Below are 25,097 nucleotides of genomic sequence, written 5' to 3'. Positions count from 1 at the left end.
CCTCCCCGGACCGGGACCGGGTCGGCCCAGCTTCCCAGCGGAGATGCCGCTCGGGGTCGCCGGGAGGCGTCCCGGAGCCACGCACGGAGGGGGGGAAGGTGAGAGAAACGGGAGGTCCCGGGTACACCCCGGTTGCCCGCATCCCTCACGGCGTGCCTGCTCCTCGTCCCGTTACAGCCACCCCGCTGCCCGGTTACCCGCTCCCGTCCCCGCTTGCCCGCATCCCCGCCGCGGATCCCGCTCCCCCTCCCGGCCGGTCCCGGCGGGGCGGGCAGGGCATCCCGGGTGCCGCCCAGTCCCGTCCCCGGCTCAGCCCCCTCCGCCCGGCACCTCCCCCTCCTCCCCGCCGGCTCCGGGGCGGCGGGAGCCGCCGCTGCCGCCCGGCTCCGCTCGCCCGAGGATGCGGCGGCCGCCGCGGCGCCTGGCGCTGTCGGTGCTGGGGGTGCTCTGCCTCGCCGCCCTCCTCCTCCTCTTCCTCGGGGCCAGACGGCGGCGAGCGGCGGCGGGTGCCGCGGGGCGCACGCCCGAGGTAAGTACGTGCCGCGAGTGCCGGCGCCGCTCGGGACCCCGCGCCTGCGACCCGCCCGGAGCGCCTCCTGCTGCCGGCCGCTCCGTCCCGCCCCGAGCGCGGAGGGAATCGCGCGTTCCGTGCCCCTCGTGGGGTGCCTGGTCGGTCTCCCCGCGGCCGGCAGCGCTCCTGAGCCCCCTCCTCACCGGGAGGGACGGGATGCCGGCCCGGGGCCAGAGAACCCGCCGGGGCCCTGCGCGCCGCTTGTGTCGGGAGGCACCGCGCGGCCGTGTCAGCCCGCACGGAGCAGGGTGCGGTGGAGCGTCTGAGCCCCCGAGCGGCGGGAGCGACCGCGTGGGAGACCCGAGAGCATCCCGTTCCACGCAGGGAGTGACACCGGCGTTACCCCGCTCCGCGCCGGGAGTGAAGCCAGAGTTCCACTGCCCGAAGCCCGGGAGCTGCGAGCAGTGGTGTTTGAACAAGGACCCGCGTTCTCTCCGGTGGCCGAGAGCAGCCGGAGCTCACCCGAGGGATAACTCTCCAAAGGGTGAGATGTTGGTCTTAGTTTTATTGCTGTAAATCTTGAATAAAGTAGTCGGGATTAGAGGCCGGGAACTGAGAATCTGCTGGGATTAAGAGTGTTGCAGCAGAGGAAGGGCGCAAGCCCTCAGCACTGCCTTCACAGCGCTGACACCCGACCAAGGGTTTGGCCCCTGACTTGGGGCACTTACATGCGTTGCCTGGGTCTTTGGACAGGCTTGGATGTGTCACCTCTGCAACTGAATTAACAGCCTGGCTGGGGAAAAAAAACGTCAGAACTCGTAAAGCTTACTTTGATTTTTTCATCCTGAGGAATTATTGGTTTTCCATGTTTTTTAAATAAAAATGATTGAGGAGGGTTTTTCAGGCTTTCAGAAATCTTTCAATCCTGGCAAAGGGGAATGAATTTATGCAATTTCGGGCCTCAAAATAAATAATGATATAGACATATATTTATTTATTTAAGCAGGAGAAGGCAGTAAGTCACTGCAAACACAGCTAGAAGGCAAGCACTTTCTTAACTGTAGCTGTGCTTTGGTGTTGATAGGTTTCTATCAGGACTGCCTTCCTAAAAAAAAGTAAAATGAGACCTCCACTGTTTGTCTGGGCTCCTGTACTCTCCTTGAAATGAACCTTGCCTCTTGCATAGCTCCAGCGGCAGCAGCGTTGCTGCTTCGCTTTGCAGACGATCTGGACTCTCCGCTCCCACTCCATGCTCTCTTTCTCCAGAGGTGTGGGTTCCTGATGCTGCAGGGGCTGCACTGGGCTCCTGCAGCTGGCAAAGCAAACTTCTGCTGTCACAGGATCAGGCCCTGAGTTCTAAAGCTGCAACTGCCAAGTTGTCATAACTCCAGCAATTTTACTGCTAAAATTGCCTCTCCTTCATTTCCTATGATTTTTCCATCAAAACAGTTGTATCCCCTTGAGATCCATAGAGTGCAGATTCTTTTTTTTTTTTTTTTTCCTTCAATTAATTACACTTTTTTGCCTTTGGAAGCTGCTTTTGAGGAGGATAAATTATAAGCTGGTCGTGAGCATGGGGATGTGGTGTGACTTCAGTGAACCCCTCTGAACGGCTACAGAGCTGACCTGGGTACCAGAAGCAGGGGTGCTGTGGTCTGGAGAGGAGCCTGGCAGCACTGGCGAGATGACAACAACTTGAGCAGCTAGTGTTGTCTTCCCAAATTCCTTGAGAAACTGGAGGTACTAGGTTGCTTGCTAATGGCAGCGCAAACTTGGTAACAGAGCTATGATGCAGAAATGGAGCAAATCCATACAAATCCACATCAAGTTTCCTGGTAGTGTTTTCTGATGTGTTGGTGTTTTATGCCCCCCTACCCCCCTGGCTTTCTGCCTCCTTTCTGTCTCTGCTTCATTTCTGCAGCCATATGCACACCATATATTATGCCTTATGTGGATTTAACCTTTAGACTCTTCTAGTTAGGCTCCAGCTGGTAATGCCTCCTCCTACCGGTGCCTGTCTTCTAGCAGGGCTTGCAGCACGTGTCCAACATTGGAAGGCCACGGTGCCCAAGCTCACTGCTCAGCTGTGGCATGTGGGTGGCTTGCCAAGGGACATAAGCTGCTGTTGTGGAGCTGCTGCCCTCGGCTGTGTGGACGGCTTGCCCCTCCACCACTGTTACTTAAGTGTTTGGTCCTTCTCCCCCTTTTACGCCAAACCCTGTGCCAAATCAGCACTGAGCTACCCAAAGGAAAGCGTGTGAGGTTTTTCCTCCAGCTGCGTTGGGGTCGGCAAGGTCTCAGAGGGGTAGGTCCTCAGTGTGAGCGTTCTGCTGCGGTCCTCCCATCCTGCCTACCCCAAAACGTGCTGCTGGCTCTGCCTCTTGCAGGCCCGGCACAGGCAGGTCTGACAGTGATAGCTGAGCTTTCCCGAGCTGCTTGTGCCTGGAAGAGGTAGGTGCAGACATCTGCTAATTAATCTGCCTTCACTTCCTCTTTTCTTTTATCTGATTTTCCCTCTAATCCCATCTCTGTGGGTCTCAGTGCTGCCCGGTGGCAGGCAGGCTCAGAGGGCTTCCCTTCTTGCCAGCCCTTGCTCCCCTCGACCCCTGTTGCCTCCTTTCCCTCCTCCTCCCTGCTGCGTGCAGCCACTGGCAGTACGTGGAGCATCCAGAGCAGGCTGAGGCTGGATTTTAGGGTGTGAGACTCCCTCCTGGCTTTGGGGTGTAGTAACCGTGCAGTGCTGGTAGCGCGTAGAACATAACCTGCTCTGGTTAGGACCATGAAGTTGTTCCCGGGACAAGCTCCTGAGTCCTTCCAGTGCTGTTCCTACTGCTGTCATTTGGCATTTGTGTTTTTTTTTTTCGTTCTCCAAAGGGCAGATCAAGCCCTATTGGTGCAGTGAATGAAACCCACCCTTGCTCTTTGCACATTATTTATAAGGTCCTATAAATCGGCTGAGAAGGGGAGTCACAGTGGCACACCTGCCTCTGCCTGGCTGCGCTGCCTGCAAGCCTTCGCTGGGAGCCTGGTAGCAGCCGGGGCTCAGTCCTCAGGAAAGCCGAGTCTGGTGGATGACAATGTAAGGAGATGGGGCTGCTGGGGGTTACAGATCAGCTGAGACTTGTGGATGCCTCCTGCTCTCGGTGCATTAATTAGTTCCAGCCTGTCTCCCTGCCCCAGCAGTTTTCCAGATGGATCAACTGGAAACCCGACAGGTTAATTGAACTTTGTATCTTTCTGGCTCTAGTTGACTCTGGAGGAATTGGAGTAATTCAGCCTTCTTGGAAAATCAGGCTGCCCGTGATGCAACTGAAGTTGCAGAGGGAGGCATTGTTGGGGCTCGGCACATGTCCTGGTAATCCAGGGTCACATCCCTGCGCTACTGCGCAGCATCTCCCCCACCTCCCTCTGATCTGGCCCTTTGCTTGGCTTTGGAAAGCGGTGAGGGGGGAACATATGAATTAATAACTTAATTACATTAAGAAATAATTAGAGGAACTGATACGTGGGATTAATTACAACAAATTCCCAAACTGATTTGTGAGGAGTACGTGTAGCTGGCTGTGCAGGGATGTTTTGTAGCTTGCTGGCTCTGTAGCTCCGCTGGTGCCTGTGCCCTGTGTGAGGCTGCAGTGGTGTAGTCCTGGGGGGGTGCAGAGGGAACCCCCTTGGTCCTCTCATCTCCTCCACCTGGTGAATCCATAGTGGAGCGGAGTGGGGAGGTGGCAGTACGGCAGAGCCCTGCTGCAGTGAGGGGCTTGCAGTGGGTCTGGGCTCCTGTGCTTGGGGCCAGCAGTGCCTGCAGGAGGGGCAGGAAGACTTTGTTGTTGGATTTGAGGGCTTTATTTCTTTTTATTCTCTCCTTTGTGCCTGCTTACTCCTTCTGAAGCACAGCCGGCAGCCTCCAGAGGGAAAGCGGCTCGGTTGAGGGCTGGATTGCAGGAGAAGATCTGTAGAGGAAAAGTTCCTCTTACCAAAATAAGTGATCTGATGTACTTGTACTAGTGTTCACGATTCAACGACTCCTTTTTAAGTGTGTTCAAATGCAGTCTGAGGGGGGTGAGGAGATGTGCGGCAGCCACAGCGGTGCTCAGCACCCTTGCTGCCTGCTTGAAGTGCTCTATGGTGCTTGGCACCCTGCAGGATTGGACCTCAATGCAAAGGGATGCTTGCCAGCTTTGCGCCTGTGTGCCTCACCGGCCTCTGCTCCCTTCTGCATTGTTGCCGCCCAGAAAGCCTCAGCACCTGCAGCTCAGTTCACAGTTTGCAGATATTAAGTTCCTGTCAGTTTTATAGCAGCAGAGCCACTTAACAGATTAAAATATCTGCGTACCCTGCAAAAATTCAGATCTTACAATTAAGGGATTGAAGTGGCAAAGCTGTTGGGAACAAAAAGGCAGGGACGGTCGTGCTGGCTGGGGGCTCAGCTGAGGGCATGGGTAGGTCCAGGATGGGAAAGAAGAGGAAACTTCTGTCGTGCTTTGTTGGTTAAATCCCACCCTGAAATCTCTAGGAGCAAAGCCAAGCTTTATAGTATGTCCAGAGCTTTGCTGGTGCAGGAGGTAGGGTGAAATCCAGTTGCGCTCTCCTGCTGGTAATTGATGTGGAAACAAAACCCACAGTACTGTGCCCCAGCTGTCCTCATCTGTGGGACTGGGCAGGACAGGTCTGGTGCATGAGTGGGTGCTGTTTCTCAGGTGATCGCCTTCCTTCCGGAAGGCCTGGGAAAAGGGTTTGCTCAGGACGGCTGCCTCTTTGTACAAAAGTCTGTGTCCTCGTGAAGGAGGAGCAAGGCGGGAAGTCCTGCCAAAGTCAGCACCCAGTCACCTCAGGTACTAAACCAGCCGTGGACGAATGGTGAGCAGCCTGTCTGGCATGTCTCGTTGAATTAATCTACTGACTGCACATCAAGGCACTCTCCGAGATACCTGCAAAACAATAAGCAGTCAATGAAAACCCTGTTAATTTTTCACTGGTAATTGCGATGAATGAATTTTACCCCATTACATTCTGGTAGAGCTCCGTGTTGCAACTGTGACTGATAGGGACATAAATATTGATTGAACAAGACCTGTTTGCTTTGCAAAAGGGTGAGCATCGGGACATCCAGCTGCCTTTCCTGGCTCAGTGCTTTTAAAAAAATATCTGAGAAGGAGGGAGAGAATGCAAGGATTATGCTGCTTTGCCGATAAGATGCTAAATAAATGTCTATGCTGCTGACATATGTCTTGCTGACAAGAGGTGTTCAGCACCAGATGAAGAAAAATACTTTTTATTCTGTTCTGGAAGGGTAGACAGAACTGGAAATTCCTGCTGTGGCGCGCTGAGGAGGTGTTTTGGTGATGGTGGTGATGTTCCTGGGGTGGACTGTGATGCTCTGGGCTCAGGGTGTCACGGCCTCTCGTAATCTACTTCTGGCCAGGTCCTTTCAGAGCGTCCTGCGTGCTGCCAGTGGGGTGGCTCTGGGCTGACATCGCCTCCCCAAGTGATGGGGAAGGGCCTGAGCCCCCGGCCCTGCAGATGGGTTTTTATGAGGGCTCAGCGCTGGCTCGTGGCCCTGAGCCTTTGGTGACCCTTAGGGGAGGGCCTGACAAAATAAAGTCCTGCTTCTGGGCAGGGAAACCGGCTCTGCCTCTGAATGCTGAGGCATTGCAGGCACCGCATGTATTTTGTGAAGTGTCTCGACGCTTGAGAAAGACTTTAACTATCAGGGAAGGTGTTTGTTCCTATTTATCCTCTCACCACCTCAGATGCATACAGAGGTGGATTATTTTCCCAAAAATACGAGGCTGTTTTCTCCTCCTGGCTCTTCCTTTCCATGATAAGAGAATATCATCCTGATTTATCTTTATGTGCTCATGGCCCAGTCTCGGCTGGCTCTGCTTCCTCTTGCTCTGCCGAGAGGTCTCCTGACCCTGGCTGCGCAGTGTAAGCCTAAGCGTGCCGGGTAAGGACTGTAAACAGCAACCCTGTGCCTGAGGAAAACAGGTCTGTCAAAGGTTTTATGGTAGCAGGGCCAGAGTTTTTCTGTCCCTGCTGAAGCAGAGAGGTTGGTTGTAGGCGTAGAGATGAGGGCAGAGCACACAGGGAGGGCACGCTCAGCAGAGCAGCTGCGGTGCAGCAGGCGTGAGCCGGGCACTGCTGGGAGAGGCAGCCGTGCAAATCACAGCATCTTGCAGCCCATATCCGTGCGGGTGCAGCGTCACTGTCCCAGGCTGGCAAATCACTGGTAGCTGAACAGAGGATTTGAGCAGAGGTGTCGTGAGCCACGTGCTTTTCTTGGGTCCGTGAAGGTATGTGTCCGTTGTGCATAGCCCATGGGATGCCACTTTGGTTCTGGGCGTGTTTGCCTGTGCTCTGGTCTCTCTGCTGGTGGGAAAAGTAAGCTCGGGAGAAGCTGTGGAATTCAACCTACTGCATTTGGGAGAGAGAGACGGTTATAACCGTTCTCTTCTGCCAGGGCAGCCCAGCTTTTGTGCAATAAAACCAATTACAGGGAATGTATCTGCAGAGGAAGCAAAAGTAGAATCTGTTTAAGAAAGACATTTGCGTGAAGGGGTAATTATGTGTAACCTAATGACAAAGGGTGCAGAGGATTGACTATTAATTGGAGTAGGAAATTGCTGGTGTTAGCTGTGTGTTTCTTGCTGGATTCCTCCTGTTTAAAGAAGGAAGGGTTGAGGAGGAGCAGATGATCGGGGGCGGAGGGGTGTTTGCTCTCAATCCACTTTCCCATGCAATGAAAAAGCTATTTCCCCCCTTTTTCTCTCACAGTGAAATGTTCAGATTTTGCCAGCGCCACTTAGCACAGTTGCTTACTAAGCTGCAGTTAAATTGATTTCCCACCCTCTTTTCCCTTTTTGCTTCCAAAGTCTCAGCAGGAGTCAGCGTTAGAGGAAGAGTGAGCCAAAGAGGAGATCTTGCGCCCCATTTTCTGCTCTTCTGAATCAGTATTGCTTCACTCTTGCTATGTATTCCCTCCCATCAGAGCCGGGGAAGCTGCCACTGCCAGGTGGGCACTGGCTGTCCTGGGGGGCCGTGACATGAGGTGCTGGGAGGAGGATGGTTTCTCATCATTAGCAGTGCTGTGACAGGTTCAGCAGGAGTTCACTGCTTTGTTTACGGAGGGTTTGCCTTTAATGCTGCTGTTTGGAACTTCTTATGAGCCTTAATTAACACCTACTGCAGCCCAGAGGGAATGGGAGAGGTGTGACAGTCCCTCGTGTGTCATGGAGAAGTGTTTTGGGAAGGGACAGTATGCCAGTTTCATTTCTGCATAGGGTGATGTGCTGGATTGGGGACTGTCCCCATCTGGATGGGACACGGAGACGTTGGTGATGGCACTCCTGGGGGGGAGGGGGGAGCATGTGTGTGTCACCCCAAACTCTGCCTTGCTGCACCTGGGCAGAGATTGGAGATGATTCACCACAAAGCAGCCCAAGCTCTGGCTTTGGGATATTATTTGGAGGAGCCAAGTGAGCATCTTGTCTTGGAAAGGACGAGAGGAAGTGTGGTGCCAGAAGAGAATTGATTCAGAAGCAAACCAGGTTCATTTTCAGATCAGGCTGAAAGACGAGGGAAAGAGAGAAGCTTTTAGCCTTCCCCTCCTTGGTTTTCTAGTGGAAACGCCAACAATAAACCTGACTGGAAAGTGATACGAGGAGAACAGGGCTTGTGTAGTGCAAAACCAAACGAGCTCTGAAATCACTTTCTATTCTCTAAATATTTTTCACAGAGCCAAAGAAATTGAGACAAATTATTTTCTCTTTTTTTTTGTTAAGCCACTGAAGGCATAAGTCCAAAGGATGTAATTTGGCCAAAGCAAAGAGAGCAAGGCTGCTTTGTCCCAGCTTTCTAAATAGCTTTGCCTGCATTTAGACACACACCATTGCCTCCTCAAGGACCACTGTCGGCATCTGCCAGTTACAAACACACCTCATAACACATTATGGCTCGCAAATAAGACACGAGTATGTTGAGCGGCGCGGGCCTCAGTTGCAGCCCCTGCCAGGACAGGGGGAGTTTGTGCGCATCTTTTTTTTTTTTTTTTTGTGCATTGCATTTTTAGTTGCTTGTCATTAGGTGAGATGGAGAAAAGGTGGGATGGAAGAGATACAGGTGACAGCAGGTGCCTTTTCAAAGGCTCAGGTCAGTTCTTTTTATTAAACATTGATTTTTTTTTTAATTTTTGTTTTCAGAGAAGACTTTTTTTTTTCCTCTGAGCCAGTGTAGTCTGTTCTACCCGATGGGCTGATTTGAGGTCCTTCAGGATGAAGCGATGTTCTCCAATACCCTTTGAAATCTGTCTTGGGGGATGTTTGGGATATACCCCCTTTGCACTTTGACCTTGCCCAGCTGAAATGCAAAACTCGGGATCTGGCTGGGGAAGACAAGTGTTTTTTTCCAGTGAGGTGGGCAGCAGGAAGATGCAGAGGGGCTGCTGGAGCTGGTGTTTGGGAGCCAAATGGGGAGGGAAGCAGTTGTGTCACTCAGTCCTGCCTTTCAGCAAGTGCAGAGCTGGATGGAGAGGGAGTGGAGAAGAGCTCTGGTGTTTATAATACCCGTTGTGTTCCCGGTGCACTAATACGGTGTAATTTGGGGACGGAGAGACTCAAACATGCATTAACCAGCCATCTGCTCCTGTGACTGGGATCAAAACAGTTGAATATCCCTATAACAGTCAGAGTTAAACTGTCCATGTATGGCATGTAGGCTGCACATGGCATGCTCCTTGTGGTGTTGCAAAGTACTTGGTGAAGCACCCTCCCTTCCCGCTTTCCCATCCTGCAGGAAGATCTCTGGTTTAGGTCTCTTAAAAGAAGAACCCCCACACCATGCAGCCCTTGGGAATGGGTGCTTAGCCCAGCCACACCCTGGCAGTTCTGCCTGCTGGCCGTGGTGTGGCAGGAGCTGATTTTGGGGTGAGGGAGATGACAAGTGTTGCCTGGGGCCAGCCAGCACCAGCTGCCATGGAGCAAGAGAGGGGCAGGCGAACAGCGTGCGGTGGCGGAGGACTGGCACACATCTTGGGAAACCATTAGCAGCAATGCTGCTGTGGGGCTGAAATTCCCATGAAGCAAGAAGGAAAATCAATTTCCCTTCTTTTTCTGAAGTTTTGACATTTTTTCCATATATTTAAGTACCTACAGAGACACTCTACTGTGAGTTCAAAGAGTGGGACAGAGGTTTCAAAGCAGAGCGTGCTGCTGTACACATCACTGCTTTAATTCAATTCCCTGAACCCGGTGTAGTTTGAATCCTCCCCACTGTGATGATGCACAAGAGCACCCATGCAGCTGCATGGCCTCTGCTGCCTTTTCAAGCAGCTTTTCTGTTTTATTCCCTGCTGCTCCCTGCTGAGCCTGGAGCCCAAAGATATGGGACAATGTTATGCAATTCCACGCAGACTTTTCTGTCATGCTCAATGCTTGTGCAGCCAAGGGCTTCACAAGCAGTAACAGTTGTATTTGCACAGCTCCTGGATAAATAAGGATGTACGCCCCCCTGGCAGAGGTGACATGTGAAGGATTTGGTCATTGCTAGAAACGGTGAGAAGATCAAGCCTACAAACAGCCTGGAATCTGCTGAGACTTCAGCTTCTGTGGTCTTAGGAAGCATCATAAATTTGTGCACAGTTGGGCTATGCAAAGGCTTCTCGCTTTGCCTCCTTTGGTGGCGTTCTCAGGGGAACAGTGGAATATCTGAGCCCACAGAGAGGCTGTCAGTTGCTTGGTTGAAGTCCCAGCCCAGAGCTTGAAGAAGGAAGAATGGCTCAAAACAGAGATCACTAGGGTATTGTAATGGGACCAAACCAACTTTTTTTTCTTCCCTGCTTTTGTTATTTGAAAGAGAGTCTGGTTCTCCCTACCCAGCCCTCAACCCTCCAGCAACAGAAAACCAGCCAGGATGTTTGCAGGTGAAATAGCTGAAATTTGAAAAGAGATTTGCAAGTGACAAAAGAAAAAAATTGGGTGATCAGAGCGGTACACTGGTGGTCCCTCCTGCTGCTGCTGGTGACACGACCTGTGTTACTGTGCACAGATATGGATGTGTCTCCTCGACAAAGGCTGCCTGGATGCACTGTGCACTCAAGAAACACAATATTTCCAAAACCAAACGAGAATACAAACACAACCTAACTTAAAGTGTGAGAGGGAGCTCTGGCAGGCACCCGAATGCTGAGAAAGGTCATTCAGATGTTGTTCTTTACCTGAGGCACCACAGGGCTTGGAGAGGTGAGAGGGGACCTTCCCTTCTGGAGGCAATATCAGTGAAGGAAAGTCAGCTCCAATTTGGCCTTTGCAAGCAGAAGCTCCACTAGGGTGTATGAGGCAGCAGGAAAATGTGTCGGCACCCAAGGGCACTGGCTGTTGGGAGGTGAAGTGCGGTCGACCTTCTCCAACAAACACGAGTGGTGTTCTGCAAAACTGAATTTCTTCACACTTGGTGCTTTCTTGCGTCCTTTGGAGCTCTGATCCCGCTGCTGGCATCATGACTAAATCCTGACACTGGATGTGCCCCAGAAGTGAAGAGGATCTCTACTGTTTAACTGGGCCCTGGTACGTCTGCTGTTTAACCAGAGCATTGTACTCAGACCGCAGTTGTTGAACTGGGGCAGAAGCAGGTGTGAAGGCATTTGCTGCAGGTGGAGCAGCACGTGCAGGTTCAGGGCAGGGGTTTGCTTGTGCGATAACTGGAAACGATCTCATTAAGTAAAGTGTCATTTGCACCTTTTAGTCTCAGTGATGCCTGTATGCGGCACCTGTATTTGGAATAGAAGCTTATACTGCTTCAATTAATTATATGTCAATATAAGCTGAATAATTAAAGGTGTGAGTAAAAGGCCAGGTAGTTATTTCCATGCCCACTGGTGCACAGGCTGTGCTGATATAAGCATGGGGGTGGGAGCACCCGGCAATGCAAGTGTTCAGTCCAGCTGAAACATGCCTGCACTGTCTCACAGCTGAAATAATTCTGAGTCTCTAGAGGTAAATATCTGCTGGAATCAACTAATTTTTGGTGAAAATCTTCTGGTATTAACACTGGTTTGGACATTAGCACCAACTGCGTGCACGGCCCTGGGCAGCCAGTGTCTGTCTGAATGCAAGCTTGGGGCTTAAGATGTTCTCCCTGTCTTCAGACAGAACTAGCAGCTATTACTGTATCTGAAAGATAAAGCAGATGAATTCTCCCTTTTTTCTTTATTTCCAGAAGCTGTGTTTCAAGTCTGCAGGCCAGGAGTTTCTGTGTTTTACAGGCATTTCTTTACAGTAAGTTACAACAGAGGACCTGCCATTTCTGCATCAAAATCACAGGAATTTTTTTCAGAATTTTATTAATCCAAATTAAAAAAGTAAAGGTTTTTAGAGTGTAAAAGCTGGGAAACTTTTTCCTTTGAGACTGGACTAACGCTTGACCTGAAAAGCGTTACACATCTGTTTCCAAGGTGTAGCTAAACTCACGCCTTGCTCAGGAGTTCTTTTCCTCCCCCAGTAATCCTTTCCCAGGGCATCAAACACAGGTACAGATTACTTTGCTGAAGGTCTTAACATTGGCTCCGTGTTACAGGGACCCAAATTCCACATGGGGCCAGCTTTGACTGGAGGAGGCTTTAAAGCTGCTCAGTTCATCCCAGCATGTGCTTAAGGGCTTTTGCTGCGTGGGATTAGGTTTTGAGAGAAAGCATTGGGAGCCAGCGCTGGGTTTATTGTAAGTGGGGCTGACTTTGCGTGCCATAAGGAGTACAGTGAAGTTTGATAACTCAGCAGCGTGGTTTAGTGCCTTTCCTCATGCTGCCTGGCTGTGCTCTTGCACAGAGCCACAGTGTGATTACAAGGGCTGTTAAATGCCCTTAATATTCCTGCTGTTAGAGCTAGCGTTACTCCTGCAGGCTCTGCTGTCTGATGCTGTTTGCAGTAGCTTCACACCGATGATTAAATCACCGGTGCTGCATTGAGCAGCGTGTGAAGCCCCTCCAGGCAGGAGATTCAAAGGCAGAGTTAAATCTCTCCCATTTTCCTACCTCCTTTTTTTTTTTTTTTTCCCTCTCTCTTAAGTGAGTGCGTTTTTTAAGCAAGCAAAACATAGAGGGAACGGTTCAGGTCCAGAGCCATGAAATGAGGTGGGAAATGAGCCCCTTGTGGAGAGGTTAAGAGAAGAGTGCATGGATGCTGTGAGGCAGAGGAGCTGGGGGGTCAGGAGCACATGTGCAGGATGCAGCGCTGCCGTTCACACTGCTTCTCCTCGTACCTCTTTCAAGTGTGGATGGGAAAAGCAGTGTGCTGAATGAGAGAGAGAGAGATACGTTTATGCATATATATACCGACATATACTTGATAGTGCAGCAAATGGGGCAGTGGCACGGGGAGGCTTTTTGAGCTGAAGCCAGCAGCTGAAAAGGACCCAATCCACCTTAATCTCTTCTGGGTGCTGGGCGGAAGATGTTCCCCATTGGTTTTTCTCTATGGATCAGTTGGTTTGGGGAGTGTTCATTCCCTGCCATGCCCGCCGTTGTCCCGGTTCCCGGGTTCTCTTGGCTCCCTCTCTTCGAAGCCTCATCCCTTGCACACAGCCTCAACCACCACAGGGGGGGATTTCAGCCTGCCAGAAAAAAGAGCCAAAAAGCACTTTCTTGGTACCCTGCTTCTCTTGTTGGGCTGCTCCCCATCCCTCCTGGTCCCCTTGAAGCCCTGTTCTCTCTCCCCTGCCTGCCTCCCTCCCCGCCCAGCTGCTGGTATTGCAAGTGGGTGGCTTGTCTTAGAGGTGTCCTGGCTTCCCATTCGGCCCCAAGATGTGCTGCATCCATCTGGCCATAAAGATTCAGATTGAGCTGTAGGGATGAGGGCTTTGAAAGGCCCATGGGTGTTTGGGAGAGGAGTGCTGAGTTGAGCATCCTTGTCTGTGGGGAAGCGCTGGGTGCTTTTTCAAGGCCAGTTCCCGGAGTGGCCTCGGCAGCCCCTCTTTTCTGTGCTGGTACTGCTAGGGAGAGCCTGGCATCTCCACAAATGACTCCTTTCCATGGCTTGCTTTCGCAGAATCTTGGAGAGGAGAGTCCTGATGAGATGGCTGTTAACAAACCTGTTGGTTAATCACTCCCCAGTCGGTTTCAGTTAGAGAGAGCAGCGCGGCGGGGATGCCTGGCTGGGCGCCGGCAGGAGTCTTTACTCGGGGTTCGCTGAGCCTCCATTGATTTCTGAGCTTGTCACACTGTTCATTAGGAGAGGGAGAGCAAATTAGGTGCTTAGCAGGAATGCTCCAAGTCGATCCTGATGGAGCAGGTTTCTCTGCTGCCTGGTTGGGGGGCAGGAGGGATTTGTCTTGCCCAAATCTCTTCTTGTAGAGTGCTCAGCCTCAAACCTCTGGTCTTTCAGGAATGCTTGGCAGGACATCAGTCTGTCTGTCCTGGCGTTGCCGCATCCTTGCAGATTTGCCTCGATGAGGGAGAGTGAAGAAAATTGCACCATTGGTGCTGTTGGTTCGTGGGATGGTTTTCCGCCCTGTCCCTCCCTCTTGTCCTGCCAGGCTCCTGTTAGCTGGGTCCCTGTTTTGTGTGTTGGGTTTGATGTCTCCTTTTGTCACGCAGCTCATGCTGGAGCCACTCTGATGGAGGCAGTAAATCAGCTTGCTGGTGCTGTGGAGATAAACGATGGCTGTAATGTGAACTGAGGAGGAGCAGACAAAAAGAAAAAGGGGGAAAAAAAGGAAAAATGGAAAAAAAAGGAAAAAATCAGAAAAAGAGGAAAAAATGGAAAAATAATAGTGTGCGCAACAATAGATGAGCTATGAAATGAAATCTCTGCCTCGATCAAAGCCCCTCTGCACAACAGCGTGGTCCCAGTGATGACTTGAGGAGCTAAGATGCAAATTGCTGGGGAAGGAAGAGGGGGTTCCCATGCGTGCATGCTGTCCACCTGGCAGGCAGCCTGATGGGACAGCAGGGCCACGCTGGCACCCGCCGCCCCCTCACTTGCTGACAGTAGCTAATGGATGGCAGATAAGGATGAAAGCCGGTATCCATGGCGTGTGCTGTGGCAAGAGGCTGAGTAGAGGGCACCAAATGGAGCTAAATCATAGGCCAATTTATAGTCTCGCTGTCTGCAGCTGAGGGAAGGCTTGAGCCAACATCCTGTTGTTTGAGTGTTTCTGCAGCTCTTAAGGTTACAACCTCTCCGTTTGCTGCTGTCTTAGCTGTGTTCTTTCTTTTTCAATTTTCACGCGCTTTCCTCGCTGGTGAAAGGCTGATGGCCCCCAGGGCTTCAGTCTTCTACTGGTTTCAGCAGAAGTAGGCAGTGGCAGTGTCTGGGTCACTGGGCTGCCTGGACCATGTCCCTCATCCCTGGACCGTGCTTTGGGGATGGGAAGGGTGTTTGGAGTGCAGTTGTTGGTGGGTAATTATCCACTGGAGCTGCATGGAGCCTGGCGGCTCCCTGTGGGATGCAAACCAGATGCTGGGTGACAATGATTTAGTGCTTGTCATCCCGAGACAAACCAGTGATAATGGTTCCATTCCAATAGACAGGACTTCGAGGCATGGGAAGATTCAGTAGGGGATGCTCCGTACAATCAACTGCTTAGCTAAGTTTAGCAAAATCTTAGCCAAATTAACTAAAAATGAGCTAAATTCAGCTACAATGATGAGAGGAATTGTCATTCTGATGGGGAAAAAGAAATCAGAGAGAAAAGTGAAAAGCTAGTGGTGGTGAAGTTGTGTGAACATTGATTTGTTTGTGCCTTCTTCCCTTGGGAGTGGGAGCAGCGTTACCTGAAATAACAGAAGCAAGAAACTCCCCAAAGAAAGTATTTTGTTTAGAGAGGAGATACCACTTTTATTCTGCACAGGGTGCTAGATGGAATATCTTCCACGAAATTAGCACAGCTACTGAAGACCCCAAAGGCCTACTGAGACAAACCTGATGCTCTGAATCCCACCTAGCTAATACAATTATTACACCTAGCTAATGCGGATATGCATTAGGTTACACAATTCTACTAACACAAAATTCGAAGAACCATAGAATCATAGAATGCCAGGTTGGAAGGGACCTCAAGGATCATCTGGTCCAACCTTTTAGGTGATCTATTGCATAAATGAGATGGCCCAGCACCCTGTCAAGCTCAGCCTTAAAAGAATCTTGTGTAGAGGAGTCCACCACCTCCCTGGGGAGATGAATCCAAGGTTTAACTGTTCTCACAGTGAAGCATCTTATGGAATCTAACTGGACTTTCCCCAGGAGCAATTTATTTCCTTTCCACATCCTTAGTTAGGATAAGGATGTCCTGCAGGCAATCCTTAAACAATCATGAATACTCCCTATCTGCCTTTTCCTTGTTCCATCACACCTTCATCATTTTCTTACATCCTCGAGCAGAAGCTGTGGTGTTTGTAGGCGGCACTGAGGGTGTTTATAGGAGATACCCAGCGCATCTCCGAGCAGCTGTCGGGGTGTTTGTCGCGGGGCTCACGCGGCCCTCACGGAACCCACGAGGCGCACACCACGTGCTCGAGGGGGCGGGGGCGCCGCCGCGGACCCTCCCAGCGGGCGTCACTGCGCACGCGCCGCCGCCAGAGCGGGTTGGCCCCGCACCCGCCGGCCGCGTGCCGGGACCGTGCCGGGAGCCCCGGGGGGGGCTGCGACTCCGGGTGAGCATGGGAGGGGGTGTCCTCGCGCTCCTGCAAGTGTGGAAAAGATCTCCCTCCCAAACCTCCTGGGAATGAGAAACTGCAGTTTCGCTACAGGCTGGGGGGCGGCGTGACTGGGATCAGCCCTGAGGAAGGACTTGGGGTGCTGGGAACGAGGAGCTCGGCAGCAGCTGGCAGCGAGCGCTCGCAGCCCAGAAACCACCCGTGTCCTGGGCTGCACCCGAGCGGCGGGACCAGGGGGCGAGGGAGGGAATCCTGCCCCTCTGCTCCGCTCTCCCACGGGGAGCCCCGTGTCTGGAATCCCCAACATAAGGACATGGGTCTGTCGGAGCGGGTCCAGAGGAGCTCCTCTGCTCTGAGGACAGGCAGGGAGAGGTGGGTTGTTCAGCCTGGAGAAGAGAAGACTCTGGGGAGACCTTAGAGCAGCTTCCAGTATGGAAAGGGGCTCCAGGAAAGCTGGGGAGGGGCTTTTTACAAGGGCCTGGAGTGACGGGACGAGGGGGAATGGCTTTAAATTGGAAGGGGGAAGGTTTAGATTAGGAAGAAATTCTTTACGATGGAGGTGGGGAGGCCCTGGCCCAGGTTGCCCAGAGAAGTGGTGGCTTTGAGCCCACTGATCCACTGAGAGGTGTGGGTTTGGAACTGGGTGGGCTTTGTGGTCTCTTCCAATCCAAACCATTCTGTGGTTCTGTGTAGCACTGGGTGGTGGTTCAGGAGCCTGTCCCTGCCTCGAGGGTGCTGCTAAGCCTTGGACATCTTACTGGGATGCATCCTGGATTGCACGAGAGAGAGGGATTTAACCATTGAGCCTCGCTGGTGCTAGGCTCCCATGGGGTTGAGCACTTGGTGGCTGGCAGTAGGAGGATTCGATGCCTGTGTGACCATCCTCAGCCACAGCTTTTGTAAGGGGAGAAAAAAGACGGCAAAAAGAAGTCTTGTGGCTTGGGATGATCTGTTGCTGGCAGAAAATGGGAAAAGCGTCACTTGTCATGGAACTATGAGGAGGTTTGCATTTTCCTGGCTGGTGTCAGAGGCAAAGTCTGGTGAGACAGTTTGGGAATGACTTGTTTTTTGAGGTTGCTTATGGAGAAAAAACAATGCTGTTGCAGTCCTGTGCTGTTGGAAGTGAAACGTGAGGAAGGACAAATGGAGGAAAGCTTCTGTGGCTGAAGGAGGAGGTGAAAGGGGATGAGGTGAAATTCAATCCTGGCTTCTGGCCAGGAGGCTGTGGTGACCTTATGTGTGCCTCGAGTCTGTCATGACAGGGAGTGCTTGGGAGCTATTTGTCCTACAGCAGAGCCACATCTCTCTGGAGTTGTTAAGAAACAAGATGGATCATTGAAGGTGTACAGAGGGTTTGGATGTATGGTGTCTCCTTTATCCCAATTTATTTTTGAGATAGTTGTATGCCCCATGGAAAATTATTCCTGGTAGAGGATCTGGCGATGTGCTTGTGCCTTTCTGCCCTTTGGCTTTTCCCGGAGGCAGTCCCAGTGGACCAGCCAAGGAGTGTCAGTGTTACTGGCCAGCAGTGCTGAAGCTGGTCCGTATGGTTGTTGTCTTCTTGTTCTCTGCTGAGGAGGGCTGGGGAGCTGATGTCCCCTGTGGATCAGGAGGGACTGCAGGCGTTGGTTTTGTGGACCATGTGCGCCTGACCTGGCTGTTGTCCACTTATCTATTTTCAGCCCTTGGTGCTGGCAGAGCCATTGCATCTGTGCAGTGCTGATGAAATCAGTGCTGATGAAATCTGAGTCGGATCACCTGATGCCAGGGGAGGCCTTGTGGCAGCATCCCTGCCTGCAGCCGGAGGCTGGACAGCACAAAATGGAACTTTAGGCTGATCCAAAGCCTGTCCTGTACCTCTGGGAGGTGAGGTGGGAGTGCAAAGTGGGTTTGGTGAGCGATGCAGGGGTTTGGCCCCATCTCCACCTTGCCTCTGGGGCATGAATTACCACGATGCTTTTGGGAAAGTGGCCTTGGAAGAAATACCCCTGTGGAGGCAGAGATTTGCAGAGTTTGCAGGTGGCTCTGATAAACTTTTGTTTTCAGAAGCAAGAAACAGGTCATGTGGTCTTTTTGCTTCCTCAAAAACACAAACGCCAAACTCATCTCCTATTATTAACGAAGTCAGTAGGGCAAGGAAGAAATGCTTCCTTTTTTTCATTCACTTTCATTAAATATTTTATTAAGAAACATTCACCTTGTCCTGCCAAAGCACTCCGCTTCAGTTAATGGCTTTATTTCTCCTGTCTGGTGGCCCTCTGAGAGCTGTCCCTGTGCCGGCTGGGCAGCCCCCAGCCCTGCAGCTTTTCTAGGGACCCCGGGATGAGCTCGGGCAGCATTTTGCCACTGGCAGTGGGTTTTTGTAGGTGTGGTGGCTGCTGTCAAATGGGTGGGGATCTTGGTGGATGATGGCCCTGTGCTGGGCTTGGTGCTCAGTGTCCCATCCTAACCTCAGTCCTGTTTTCCCCTGCAGCTCCTGCATGCCTGTGGGAACATGATGCTATCAGGTTGGCTCTCGGGAACGTAGTGCTTTAGGCTTGAGAGTGATAACGAGCTGCAATATGAAATAGCAGTTCCTTTTAAAGCAATCTTCCTACAAAAGTCCGCTTGAATTTAATGAAGACTTGGAGAAGTTGTTCCTGAAATTTTTATGCTGGCATTTAGATATCTGTAAAAGAACCCTCCTGTGAACACAACAGAAAGGAAACCATTCATTTTAGTGCCTGTGCATTTATGGATTGATTTTTGCAGAATCCTATTAGTTCCACTGCCAGTAAATGGCACAAGGACTCTATTTCAAACCAGACAATGTCGAGGTACAGAGATGGGCATTAAATATCGTCCTGGTTGTTGCTGTTCAGCTGTAGTTCCTGCTTGGGTCTGAGAAGAATGTAATTGCCGAGACCAGGAATACCAAGTCAATCTCCTTCCAGCTCTTTGGCTAATAAAATCATTGAGAACCAGGATAACAGAAGAGGCTGGCATTGCACTGTTTCGACAGCCCATTAAAAAGATCTAATTATTATTGTGCAGTGCTTTCTTAAATAAAGAAATACTCTCCTGTAGCTGTTACTTGGTGCTCTCTTGAGAAAGCAATGATTTATAAGCCTCTTCCTAAATAAACAAGTTAGAGACAATGAAAAAATGCCTTGTGTGCCACAGACTGCTATTCCTCCCTATGATACAAGTGATTTCTGGGTTTCTTTCTCCTCTCTGCACTCAGAGGGCCACTGCCAGCCTGGTTCTAGCCTGACTGAGCTGGCAAGGTGATGGGCTGCAGGGACCAATCACACCTTACCTTTGCGTGGTGCCCAAGCAGCTGACAGCCAGATGGTTTCATATCATTACCAGTCTCTTGGATTATTACGAATGCAAGGATGCTATTAGTGCGACTTCCACGTTCTCTCCTCCCTACTGAAGCTCGCTGCTTTGTGCCTCTTGCTCAGTTTTGGCAGTGCAGTTCTTTGATTTTCGTTGACAGGCAGTTTCTTTTCTCAGTTTCAATTCCAGCTTCATGTGGTTTCCAGAATGCGGGGATTTTGCCGCTAAAACCAAAACTGAGCTGCACACAGCGAAGCAAGGCAGGAAAAGCAACAGGCTGACACTTTTAGTATTACAGGGTTTTCTAAGGGTCAGTTCGCAAGCCTGGGGAAGAGTGGGTGAATTTAATGCTTCAAATGGAATACGGCTGCCTTGGGAACCAAGAGGATGCTTGTGAGGGACTTGGAGCAGCCGGAGTGCCTTCTTTTCCCTATGGTCCTGCTGCAAGCTTGGTGCATTACAGATGTATTGAAGGGGCAGTTGGTTGCACTGGTGACTGTGGTTGGAATGCTGAACCTGTTGTGAGCAACAGGATCCATCACTTATTACTGAGGAAGATGCAAGCGCACTCGTAAAGCATTTGCCAACTATTAATCACAACCCTGTAATTAACTGTTTGTTTTTGTCACTGATTGGGCTGTGCCTTTGTGGTCTGGCGGTGCTAGGCACTTACTGTTCCATCCCTGTAGAGCTGATGGCCAGGATAAGTGCAAAGAGGATGGCCTGGTGAAGATTGGGAATGTATCTGGTCCATTTCAATTAGTTTGCCACAGTTTAATTGTCCTCTCTGCAACTTCCAGCAGCACTGGCAGAGAAGAGAAGGCACATGGGGCTTAGGATGGAGAGGAGTCTGGCACGATGAGTGGGGGACGCTGCTCAGTCATGGGCATGGCTGTCTTCTGCTTGAGGAAAGAGAGTCCTTGATGCTTTCCAGACAGTTCAGAAAAGGCAAAACAACATGAAAGTTCTGTATCTATCTTTATATGTCTGTTTGCCCATGTATAGGTTTTCTGTAGCTGAGAGGGAGGGGATTGTTGCCAGGATCAGTGGTGCAGCCTTAGATGCTGTGTGTTGTTTTGGGAGCTGCTGCTGCTGCTTTTCAGTCTCCTGATCGCAGACACAGAAATGTCTCTTCAAGTCATTTTTCCTGTTTCTCCTCCATGCACTGGCCAGGGTGCCCCTGTGTTGGGGCTGACCTTGTTGCAGCGCAGACTCTGAGGATGTTGCTCCAGATGGAGGAAGGGACCTTTTCTAGGGGTGTAGTGGAAGAAAGGAGAGGGATGTTAATAAAAGAGCCTGGCTCTGAGTTTGTCTTCTCCGTGGCTCTTACCCTCTGGGGTGGATGGCTGTGTGAGACCAACAGCCTCACTGTTCCCTCAGCCACAGCAGGCACAGCACAGCCTTCCCACAAGTTTTTCCTGCTTTAATATTGGGAAATATTTTTGGGGAGTGGAGGAGCACATGGTGCTTTCATTCCTGGGCAGCCCTGGGCTTCCCTGAGATCTGAGCAAGGAGTTCACCTGCTCTGCCTGGGCACTGGTCAGAGCCTTGGTAAGCCAGGTCAGTGGTGAGCTGCCAGAAGCCGTGCAGAACTTTGATCTTGCCTTTTTTGCTGTGTGTAATTGAGGAGAGCAGCAGGGACTGGGAGCCGCCCTTGGGGTGGACCAGTGGCAGGACACCTTTAAATTGCAGGGCTTGGCTCCGGACAATAACAGGGTCTGGCCTTAACACCTACAGCCTGAACTTCAGGCTGTCCCAAGATCTTTGAGTCTATTTGGAGCTGGGATTCATTTATTTATTTACTTATTTTAAGCTTGGGACTGAAGCTGGGTACCTGAAGAGCTACCACATGCACCTGCAGCTCTGGGAGAGCCCAGCGTCTGGACTCACAGTTTACAGCACATTCCCAGTGAGCTTACAACACATGGAGAGTTTCTGGGCCACTGTGGGCAAAGCAGGTACTGTCTCTGCACGACAACTGCCCTATCGAGATGCGGAGAAGGGATGGAGAGCCCCGGGTGGTGAAGCAAAGGGATGGTGGGTGAGGCTGTGCTGCGCCTCAGGGGCACAGAGTGGCAGCTAGCGGGGATTGCAGTCCCTCTGCTCTGTGCTTCCCAAAGTGGGGAAACACAGCTTGGGAGCACAGAAAAAGCTTGCTTTGCCACCTACTTCACCCACTCCAAGAGTTAAAAGCAGCTTGCTAGCTCCCCATGTAAGGCTGTAATGAAAATTATGCTCAAAGCAGGGCTAAAATCCCATCTCTTTTGCCCTTTAATTATTTAATTTATTTTCTATATTTAATGTACTTGCTCTTCGTGAGTCAACTGAGTTTTCCTGTAATATTTTTTGCTCAAATATTTATCCGTGTTGGCGGAGGGAACATTTTGAAATGAGCTTTGCAGAGCTTGCCCGAGATGCCCTAGTGTTTCCTCTGGCTTCTTCGGCTATTGAGCTGGAGTGGTTCCTCGCTTTGCATTTCTCACGTGTTTTCCCTGCTGCTTCCAGTACAGATAGAATGTTAAACTGAAACATACAGAAGAATTCTAATTTCATTCCTCATGTTCACCGCTTCGTCTTGGAAAGGAAGGGGCCGTTGAGGTTCGCCTGGTGCTGGCGCAGAGCCTTGCTCTGGCAATGCTGGTTACTCATTCCGGTTCGGTGTTCTTGCTGCTGGGCAAGGGTGAGGGATAAGCCAAAGCAAGCCAAAGCGAGCTCAGCTGTGGCACTGGAAATAGCAGAGCCCCTGCCAAGTGCCCTGTGGTTTTGTTTCCTCTCTCAGTGTGGAAGAGCAGCTCATCCTGACGTACCTCACTCCCACAGCCCCTGTGCCTTTTGTTAGCCTGAAGTTGTAGTTTGGAATAACAAGGCTTTTGCTGCTTGTCTTTTTATAGATATTTAAGTAGTGAGGCAGAGGATGGGACTGTTGAACAACCTCTCTCTGGTGACTTGTGCTGGATTTTACCATGCTGCTAGCAAAGGCGAGCGATGCTTGGGAATGCAGCTGGCCCCACAGTGAACATTGAGGGCTGGAGCGTTGTGGGCAGGCTGGCTGCCTCGCCAGGGAGCCATGGGTGGGTAAGGGGTGAGGGTGAGCAGGGTGCTGTTGTTTGGATCCTGCCTGCTCTCTGCTCCCTGCCATCTTAGAGAGCTGGAAATGGTGCAGAGTGGGGGACACATGGGGCGATCGAGGCTTTGATTTGGCTTCTCTGTGAGAAGTAGGCTGGGGTTGTGTGACCTGGGACAAAGGAAAGGGGATCTGTTGGAGATCTGGAGGATCATTCATGGCAGAGAGAAAGCGAATGAGAAATACCTCCCCTCTCCTTCTGGACAAAATCTGGGATCATCAGAGGAGATTGACTGGGAGCAAGTTCAATGTGGACAAATGCATGGTGTTTGTGGAGCACCTTGCGCAGCATCTTGTGGGCATTAAAAGCCTGTGTGGGTTCAGCAAAGACTGGACAAACACATGAGAGGAAGGTCTGTGCAGGCACTAAACGTGAAGGTGGGAGTGTGCCGGCAGTGGAAGGGAGCTCCAAGAGGTGTCCTGGTGCTCACTTGCCTGTGGTTCTCCCCAGGCTTTGCTGTCAAGGCTCTCATCAGAGATGGAGCATGGAGGCAGGGGTGACCCAGTACTGCTCCCCTTCTGAGCAGCCTTTCTGTCACTCTGCTCCCCTGGGACAGGTTTCCCATTCCAGCTGCCGGCAGTGCCAGTTCAGCTTGGGGGCTTTTTGCAGGGGTGTGTAAATGAGCAGGAAGAACATGGTGTGCAGGCATATACATGCATGTACAGTGATATATTTAATTTACCACATCGTTGTAAAGGAACTGGGCTGTGGAAAGCTGTGGCTGGGTGTAGGAATGTGGAACTCAGCAGGGAGGGAGCTGTGGGCATGCTGCTCCCCTCCACCTGTGCAAGAGGGAAGTCTGCCATGGGGCAGGATGGGAACCCAAACCTTCATCCCTCCCGCTGCTGCTCCGTGCCCTCTTGGCTGGCTGTGTTATGCCATGCTGGCCCTTGTCCAGGAAATGCCAGCCCTGGAGAGGCACTGCTGCGCCTGCTGCACCCACACCATGCCCTCCCTGCACCTCGCCCAGCCTCATCCTGCCTGCCAGGCAGAGAGCACAGGAGGAGTTCAGGTGTAGGTAGAGAGGAGTAAGCCTTTTAAAATAACTTTTCCCTTTTCTCCGCTCTTCTGAACACCATGTTCCCCAACCCAGTGGTTTAGAGTTGGACGGTCAGTAGGTTACAGCCGCTGTGGCTGTGCCTGGCTGGGACGAGGTTTTGGCCAGCACTGGGAGCGGGACGGATGCTGCTTGTGCCTGCCCAGGGCAGGGAGGAGAGCGCAGCCCTGCCACTGGGCTGCCATGTGTCCTTCCCTGAAGCAGCAACTGGTGTTAGGAAGGCTTTCTGAAGACTGCCACGCAGCAGACCGTTAGTTGTGCTGAGTGTGGCTGTGATTGTACTTAGCGCTGTGTTCCTGTCTCTTGCCGCTGAACCGTAGAGCACTTTGCAACGATTAATTCAGCACGAGGCTCCAAGTGAGCATTATTGCCCCTATTTTAGAGCAGACATAAAGGTTGCTGGTATACCAAGAGCAGGAACTCCCTGCCATATAGATATTCACCAGCCACCGGTACCTCCTGCTGGCTGACTTTTTTCTCCGGACTTCTTCAAGTCCATTTTGTTGCCCTTGAGATGCTGTTGTTCTGCTGCAGAATGAGGAGATGCATTCAAATGGTCAGCTGTACTTGGTATTTTGTGATTACAACTCTCTCTGCCTGCACAGGAGAAAAAGTGTTGGCTTGTGTAACCGGTTATTTCTGGCACGTGTCTCCAGGCATCCATGTGGATGTGGGCAGCAGCAGCATATGCTGCTGGCTGCGGAGGGACGGGTCCTGTCGCCGTCTGAAGGCAGAGTTGCTGTGGCTGCAGCAGGCGCTGCAGCTGGGGCTCTGTGTCCCTGCTGTTCCCAGCACCATGCTGAGCCGGTCATCCAGCTTGGAGCTGGGGACTTGCAGTGGCGTCTGGGGCTCTTTATGTCTCATGAGAATTTCTTCTCCTTTGGGCTCCAGTGAAGGCAGAAGGAATGTGAAAATGCTCAGCTGGAGCGTGTGCACTGGAGGTGCCTTGACAAGCAGTAAATCAAATATAAACGCAGCCAGGTGGGTTTTTGTTTTAGAGCACTCAGGACCAGTGCTGGTTGAGATGGTGAAACCTGTCTGCACTGTGGCTTGTAGGATGTCCGCTCTGACTGTTTCAGGAAGCATCCTTGGAATAGCACATCTGCTCCTCAGCAGGTCTCCATTCATGAGGTTTCTGCTCCCCACTCTTCCTTCACCGAGGTGGTGTGGCTCTTGCTCACTCCGGTGTGCCTGTCAAAATCTGAATGTGCCACTGAGCACTTTGGATTGCACCAGTCTCACCTCTGTTTGGGGGCACGCCATGGCTGGTGCCAAGGGCTTAGGAGCAAGGGCAGGCAGAACCATGCCCGTGGCTGGGAGGAGGCAGCTGCTGAGGGATGGAGGAGGAGGTGTGGGTGGAGGAATGAGCCAGTGGATGCCCAGCATTGAGGGAAACGGCTTCACCAATTTGGGGATTGGTCCCATGTGCTTTCAAAAACA

General features: G+C 51.6%; 1 protein-coding gene across 3 annotated transcripts in view; it reads left to right on the top strand.

The window, feature by feature from the left end:
• Positions 1-351: 351 nt before the first annotated feature.
• GALNT14 (polypeptide N-acetylgalactosaminyltransferase 14) overlaps positions 352-25,097 on the top strand; it is a 91,431-nt gene continuing 66,685 nt past the window's right edge. For 2 of the 3 annotated variants that reach the window (XM_054060884.1, XM_054060882.1), the window contains exon 1: positions 352-529. In XM_054060884.1, the coding sequence (XP_053916859.1) occupies positions 401-529 (129 nt within the window). In that variant the 5' untranslated portion in view covers positions 352-400. The remainder of the gene's footprint in view (positions 530-25,097) is intronic. The other variant, XM_054060885.1, reaches the window with a different exon arrangement.

The sequence above is a fragment of the Cuculus canorus genome, chromosome 3 (assembly GCF_017976375.1).
Source record: "Cuculus canorus isolate bCucCan1 chromosome 3, bCucCan1.pri, whole genome shotgun sequence".
Lineage (NCBI taxonomy): Eukaryota > Metazoa > Chordata > Aves > Cuculiformes > Cuculidae > Cuculus > Cuculus canorus.
Note: the sequence above shows the minus strand (reverse complement) of the source record. Positions and strands in the feature narration are given on the sequence as shown.